This window comes from Talpa occidentalis, unplaced genomic scaffold, assembly GCF_014898055.3.
Source record: "Talpa occidentalis isolate TD23 unplaced genomic scaffold, MPIMG_talOcc4v2.1 talOcc4.15, whole genome shotgun sequence".
Classification (NCBI taxonomy): domain Eukaryota; kingdom Metazoa; phylum Chordata; class Mammalia; order Eulipotyphla; family Talpidae; genus Talpa; species Talpa occidentalis.
This window is the reverse complement of record NW_023601543.1, coordinates 79,002,806-79,010,578: the sequence shown is the minus strand read 5'-3', so window position 1 is coordinate 79,010,578 and position 7,773 is coordinate 79,002,806. Positions and strand designations below refer to the sequence as shown.

The 7,773-nt window shown below is 46.9% G+C and overlaps 1 protein-coding gene across 1 annotated transcript in view; it reads right to left on the bottom strand.

Annotated features, from left to right (window-relative positions):
• Positions 1–3,849: 3,849 nt before the first annotated feature.
• MAP7D2 (MAP7 domain containing 2) overlaps positions 3,850–7,773 on the bottom strand; it is a 77,239-nt gene continuing 73,315 nt past the window's right edge. Inside the window, 2 exon segments of the mRNA XM_037512627.2 lie at positions 3,850–5,136; positions 6,852–7,127. Coding sequence (XP_037368524.1) covers positions 6,878–7,127 — 250 coding nt within the window. The 3' untranslated portion in view covers positions 3,850–5,136; positions 6,852–6,877.

The following is a 7,773-nucleotide window of genomic DNA, read 5'->3' as shown; positions in this document are numbered from 1 at the left end:
GGCTCCCAAGCAAGTCTCACGTGTGGAGCCCAGTTATGCACTTCCTAGCTGTACTTGACCTTGGACAAGCATCTTCACCTACCTTGGCCCTCAAGGTAAAGCAAGCACAGCAACAGTGCTTCATCTCAAAAAGTCCTTCTTAAGGTTCAGAGAAGGAACGCATGCATGCCCTTAGCGCGTCACTAGCTGCCCCAGGCCCGGGGTCCAGGAAAAGCAGACAGGAAGCAGGCCGGAAGTGCATGGAGAGTGCTGGGTGAGGGGAGGGAGGAGGTGGAAAAACTGGGCTGTAGGGCAGTCTAAACAAAGGCCTTTGTGAGCCTGGGACAGGCTTTCTGGGTTGCCCTACATTGAAGAAAAGGTCTTGGTATACCCACGGTGCCCCATCATTGGGCAAAGGCTGCCCAAGTAAGGGGGTTGAGCCTTGGTGAGGCGGTCTCCTTCAGTAAAGGGAGGTATGCCAGAGACAGCATCTGGAGGACAATACCTCAGTCCTAACGGGGAGGTATGTGCTCTGGGTGGCACATCACATCCACTATACCAACCTTTAATGGGAACCTTTAAAGTCATGTGGCAGCTGTTCAAAATTTCCCACAGCTTGCTGAGGATTTCCAGCTTTTTTCTTGTCAAAGCATAACTTTACAAAGGTTAAAAGCATAATTTGTGATATATAAGGAGCAAGTGTCAAGAATGTATTTTTTTTATTTTATTTTTATATTCCCCACACAATTGCAACCCCCTTATTTTGACCCCAATCCCTCCTTTCTCCGCCCCCCCCCCCCATAGTGTGTCTCTGGTTCACAGTTGTTTGTTGATTTTGATTTTTTCTTTCTTATAGCTATTCTTTTTCCTGGTCCCTTATTTAGGTTTTCTAGATTCCTGCTATCAGTGAGAAGAATGTATTTTTTTTAAGATTCATTTATTTATACAGAACCGGGATACAGGCCAGATGCGCAGGAGGGTGAGAGGATTCACCAGAGACAGAGTAGGGAACAGAACAGGCAGACTGACGAAATACACTGCTGAGGGGAGCCGCGGGCGAGACAGGAGAGGTCTGCTGCGCCATGTGGGTATCTCCCCAGCCGGCCCCGCACTACAGAGGCTGCAGACAGCTTCACAGTGGGGTGCTCAACCGCCTACGCCACCGGGGAGGCCCGTCCAGAATGTATTTTGACTCATTAAGGAGAACAAAGCTCGATCAGAAGATGCAATGAGAACCAACTGTTAGGAGCACCTGGACACAGATACAGCAACACATGCGTAGTATTGCGTGGGGTAAAGAATGCTGGCATGAGATTGCCAAGTTAGATACAAAATTGTTTATTGCCCTACAGGAACAAATAGACACAACCTTTGGAGTTAGCTTTTCTACAGGACAAATATCTGCAACTTTTTGTCTACAAGTAACTCCTGCAGCGTGGCCAAGTCCATGGACAAGGTCGGTCACAGGAAGTCACCTCCCCTGGGCAGTGTTAAGCATGTGGCTCTCTCTTGGCCTTATGTCCACATTCTTGGTGACTTCTTACCACCATTGGACACTGAATATTTCAAACCAGCCATCCGGGCCGTAATCATACAGGGGAGGCTCTTGAGAACCTTCTGAAGGCCAAGTGCACTGAACAAAGGGAATTTGTCCATGGTACCAGTGAGATACGATTTGTTCTAAAATCACCTAGGAGCCCCAGTGCGGGGGTTTCATTCGATCCAACAAGTTCTCTGCAGGGCTAGCCTCCTCCTAACTATTCCTTCTTTGTTGACAACCTTCAGTTGTTTCAAAGATAAACCTGCACACAAAACTGGAAAATGTGAGTATAACACAAGTACAACCAAGAGAGAGCCGCTGGCTCTAATCCCAAGTTACTTTATGCAAATGTTTAATTCCTTGCATTGTGCATTTCCTGAGATAAGGTGAGATGGGGAAAGATTGCCTTAATAATTTCTTGAAAAAAATTTCTTTGAAGTCCAGGAGACTGGCCACTTTAGACCTTCTCCCAACACCAACCTCAGTTCCAATTCAGATTAAACGTTGGCATTTCCTTGCTGCCACACAGAAGCTTCTCCAGTATTTACTACAGAATGTGAAGGGAGGAGGGGAACAAATTCTCCAGATGCAACACCTGAAGCTTATCGGTTTCCTTTGCCTTTTACAAAGTGCCCCCCAGACTAGGCTGTAGAAGGGGGGAATCCCTGCAAAGTGCATAGTGCCCACTGCTACGGACCCTGACTTGGACCTTTGGGGCAAAAAAAGAGCAAAGGCAGCACATCTCCTCCTTGCCTCCCGGTGAACACGGGCCATCTACCCAGTAGACACCAGAGCGAGGGGATCCACCACCAGATCCGATCCGATGGTCCCTGTTAAAGGTACTCCTCCAAAGGCTCAGCATTTTATAAGCCTTTTAAGTCAGTTTTACCTGCTCCATGTCTCTCACGGACTTCAAAGGCCCGTGCTGGGCATCTGACCAGGTGAGCCCGTGTTGGAATACGGCTCAGTATCTACATAGACAATGGGTCCACCACTGAACAGCTCGCATGCATTAAGTTCATACACACCACCTCATCTGGTCCACTGCAGGGGGAAGAGAGGGAAATGCCTGGTTTAGCGATGACTTTTCCTAATCCCATGTTCTTGCGCCCGGGTGCAAGGGGAGCGTGAAGGAATGCTAGTCAAGCCCTGCTGCTTACAGTAGCTGAATGGAAGAGAAAAGCACTCAGACAAAAACATTCCAGAATTAGAAAGTGGTGATGGCCGCACCATCTTGTGAAAATGCCCAAGGTGGAGTTGGATACTTTAAAAAGGGGAATTTTTATGGTCTCTGAATGATACCTTGAGTTAAAAAATGTATTTTCTAATAGTTTTCTTCAAAAAGCACTCTCAGAGGTAGGATTCCAGACAGGGGCGTTGGTCCTTAGAGGCTACAGCACCAGCTTTAGCAAAAACGTGTGCTCTTCTTGGGGGCAGACGAGCCCGTCACCGCCCCTCAAAGTACCGAAGCTGAGGCCCTGGGGAGTCAAAGCCAGCGTTGCCACATTCCAGCTGTGTCCTCGGGGAAGCAGCCTTCTCCTACCTACCTCACAGACCGACTGGAGCAGTCTCGGAGCCGCTGAGTTCAGCAGGAACTCGTAACATGCTGACTTTTGAGGTCCGCGCCCACAGATGCTCAGCCCACAGACAGCAGAGGTTATGGCTTCCACTGCCTCAGATCGCAGCCCATCCCAGGCACCCTGGCGGCTCCGGACCCGCACAGGTCGCTACCAAGTCTGACGTCTCCATTTTCCCGACTTAAACCTTGAATTGTAGTTGCTACTCACACCTTGGACCCCACTCCTGCCTTTTTCATTTCCTTACTGGCTTCTGCGCCCTTCAACCCCAAGCCATCAGCAGTGCTCAGCCCGGCTGGCCCTCCGGAGACTGAACCTCGCGCTATCTTTCTCCAAGTGCCAATGGCCCACCTCCAGCCTCGTCACACACTAATTTCTCTCATCTCTTGGGTCTGTCCCAAATAGTTATTTAGATTCTAAATTCTATTTCTCACAGATTTTTGGTTTGTTTTTTCCCACGTAGGTTTTTAAGACTCTTGCTTGGTTTCAGTATACTTCTTCATAGAGCCTAGGAAACAAACAAAACACTAGCACACCATCAGACTCTTCAATGAAAATGTGTTTCACGTTCAACACAATGTACACGTCATGCAAGTGGGGCATCTCCACGGCCGCAGTGGTGCTGTGAGGTGCGACAGACCGCAAAAGACAGACATGAAGCGAAGTCAAGAAAGACGGTGAGGCATTTTGTAAAATCAGACCATGCTATCATTTTCTGTGTGCTTGTCAGATAAGGGATCTCCCCCCATATTCATCAAAATCCATGGCACTGCATTATTGGCGGCATGTATTTTATTTAGTATATACACATACACAAACATACACAGCTTCTATAAGTTAAACTGTAGCTGGTTTTAAAAGCACAAAATGAACAAGATTACTACTGATTACTTCTTTATGTCTTCTGATTGCAAATCTCTCAATCACAGATCTTTCTAAGCTCTTTATTGTAAAAGCGGAAAAAAAATTCAAAGAAGGGTCATGTTAATTTGAAAGTCTCATTTCCCCACAAGAAATGAAGAAGACACTATTACACAGCATGAGATGTGGAGTATACATTCTAGCGTCATTTTCCCCCCTTCGGGTGTTTTTTAAGTTCAAGTCTGTTAAAGTGACATATTGGATCCAGTTCAGGAATCTCGCTTCATTGGTGCCTTGTTTCATTAGAGTTGAGCAAATACAGGTGCAAACAAACAAAAGCTCCCCGCCTCCCCCCAAGATCCAAGAGGAAAAAACACCACCACCACCACCGTGAGACTCAACCACCTGTGGGTGAGCACACGCTTCATCCAGTCCAACAGCCTGGAGGGTTTGGAGTGACTGCAGCTTGGAGCTTTCGAGGTGCAACATGCAAAGGTCGCTGCAAGCTTCAAGTGCCCATTTGTTGAAAAATATGCATAAGAGAGCAGAAATCATTCCCTACTGCTTAATGGCTTCCTTCCTCAACCAGACTTAATCCTTTAGCCCCCCCAAAGAGTAACATGGGGCGACACATCTTGCAGGTGGCTAGGTGTAATAATACAAAACAGCTTCTAGACAGAAACTTCCATGATAATAAACCTGAGAGGGGGAAACCCTTCTGAATTTCTTGTCCTTCTAAACAAAAACAGGAGATATGCGCCCAAGTTCGGGATATGTTTAGGTAGAGTCTGGGTGAATGTCTAGAATATTTACAAGAAAAGACATCTAAATGTTTATACGCTCCAACTTTGGGAATAAGGATGCTTCTAAGGTGAATTTCCAGGCCATAGTCACTCCGGTTATTCGGAGGGTCACAAGGATACTAGAGCAGCATGGGAAGCGCTTTATCAGCAGCTGAAGCTCATAAATAGAACCAGAACGTGAAACTTCGCTAAAGCCGGACAAGGCCGACACCTCAAGGTTTCTACCAAGAGCGGCCAGTGTTTTGACCTACTAACTAAGAATGCAGTTACATTTCGCTCTAATAATTTGCAATCCAGTGGTTAAGGACGACGGAAGCTTCTTCAGAGAGCTGGCAGCCCCTCTGACTACCAGCAGCTTCAGGGGTTCTCCAAACACCTGTGTCAATTCAAAAACAAAACCAGGTGAGACCAGTGAAGAGACTGTGTGGTTTGCAGTTTGTAGCATCCCTTTTCTCTCGCTAAAATGATGACACAGCTTGGCACTTTCTGCCTTCTTGGTTCTTCTATTTCTCTTGGCTCGTACACTGCCTCTCAAAGGAAGCGCTGCAGCATCCTGTGTGGGACTGTGTTACAGCTGCAAGGTATGTAGTGTCCCAAGGTGCGTTTTCCCAATGCCAGTGCTTCCCTACTCTTTGTGGCAACAAAAACGCCTAACAGGCTTCCAAACATCCCCTGCTTTTGGATGAGAAGAATTTGAGAACTAAACTCTAATGGCAAAATGAAAATACATAAGCAGCGTGAGAGGGATTATTCAGCCAACGTATTTTTTCCACTTTTGGACGGGGATTTTCCACTTGTAGAGATGCAGGAAACAGATCTGAGGAGTCATGAATACTCAAGGTTTGGGGGACTTGCTGGTCCTGAGCGGATGGTGAGGTCAGTGAATCTAATGCTCAAGGTATGCCAACAATAAAGGAAAGCTCTTAATAAATCTCAAGCCATCTAACTGTGAGGGAACTAGAATGCTCAAGTGAGGACGGAGGGAGGAGGGAAGAGGGAAGGGGGAGGGGGGAGGGAGAGTGGGAGAGTGAGAGAGAGAGAGAGAGTGTGTGTGCGCGCGCGCGCGCGCGTACCCAAGATTTAGCAGCTGCTTTTCCAAACCAGCGACACAGTCTACTCTGGAAATCATTTGTCCTGCATTTCCTCTCACATGTAAAGGGCCCACCACACCGACTTTCCCAAGAGCAAGGAAAGATGTGAACCCCCAAATGTGTTGTCTCCAGGAAACGTCTGAAGCCAGGTAGAAACGAGTATACAAAACAGGTCATTTGGCCTCAACCTATCTCTTCATTCAAGAAATGGAAAGGTTGGACCAAGTCATACCCAGCATTGATGTTCTGTTATAGGAGTGGAGCATCATAGAAAATAAAGTGACTGAGAGAACCCTGAGAATATAAAAACATTTTAAAGAGTCTGAAATGGGAGGAAAAATTGGAATCATTATGTTTTCACCACTCAAAAATAAGCCCCAAATGGAAGTAAATCAAGTGTGAGGTGTACATAACTACAGCCACATCAATGCAGAAGGTTTATAACTCACAAACATAACTAACTCATGTAAGAAGAGCTTCGAGAAGCACTCTGGAATGAAAAAAGGCAAAAGTTGCAGTGGGAGGGGAGAGGGAGGCGTCAGATGTGATCCAAGGAAAAATGTTTACTTGGAAAAGGATCGAGACCAGGTCAACAGAACAGCAAATCTTTTGGTCCAAGACTCATCAATATACAGAAACAATTCCAGATAAAATGTGGGAAGTCACTGGTTTGAGCAAGGGGAGAAAGTCATTTTCTTGACCCCCCCCTCGTAACAATGTTAGCGCACTCCCTCCTGCCCTCTGCGAAAGGTGCTACTTGAGACAGGCTGGTGCGGCCTTTCGCCAGGGTTCTCATTCTCACCCTGTCCACCTACACAGCCCAAGTGGCGAGCTGGGCGTGGTGTTGAGTGCTCTCATAGGAAGGATTTATTGGAAATCCCTCTCAGTTCTATGTGTGTTGCAGTATACATCACGATACATTCATGTTTACACTTTTCAAATACACTCAACCACCCGGAGGCTGAGTGTTAAGATTTATACTATCATCAAAAGTCTGTACCTTTCATTAAAGTGATGTTGTATTTGTCAACAGAAGGTGTTCAAAGTATTTTCTTGGCCAGGACTGTTAAATCCTTCGATCAGGTTTTTGTTACAGTCATCCAGGCTGAGATTTTCACTGGATCTCTTGGGGAACATGGGGGGGCCGGTGAAATCTAAGAGATCTTGAAGTGCTCGGGCATGACCAGTTCCGTTTTGGTCCAGAGACACCCCAGGAATCATTTCACTCACTGGGGAAAATTCTGGGATGGAGATAAGCTCTTCTTTTGAGACAGGGCTGGGGTGGCAGAGGAAGAGAGAAGGGGAGAGAGAAGGAGAAACAGACAGATATTTGTAATATATTGTTATACTATTTCTTTCTAGAGGAGGTGAGTTTTGAGGCAGCACTTGTATGTAGCACACTGTAAAAAATACAAGTTAGTTAAAATCTGACACATTGATAATGTTAGGGGGAAAAGCGGTCCCTTTAAAGCGCGCGGGTGAGGACCCACAGCCAGGAACCCGTTTAATATCGGGGTTGCTCTATAACAATAAGACACAAGGAAGTGGACGAGCAGGGCTGTGAAGGTAGAGCTCACACCGTCCACAGGAAGAAAGAAGATCACTGCTGCGGGCACCAGCTGTGGGCACCAGCATTCTACTAGAAAGATCACTGCTGTGGGCACCAGCATTCTACTAGAAAGATCACTGCTGTGGGCACCAGCATTCTTCTAGAAAGAAGTCGAGCAAGTGCAGAACCTTCACCATGGGCGACAGAAAGGGAAGCATGCATGAGAAGTTAACAGCGAGCTGAGGAAAGGGTCCTGGCGCTGCCTCTTGCCAGCAGTGCTGCCGGGTGAGCACTCTTCCTCTCCTGGCCTCAGTTTCCCCCGCTGCAAAAGGGGATGAACCACCATTTCTGCCTGTCAGGGTGCTCTGACATG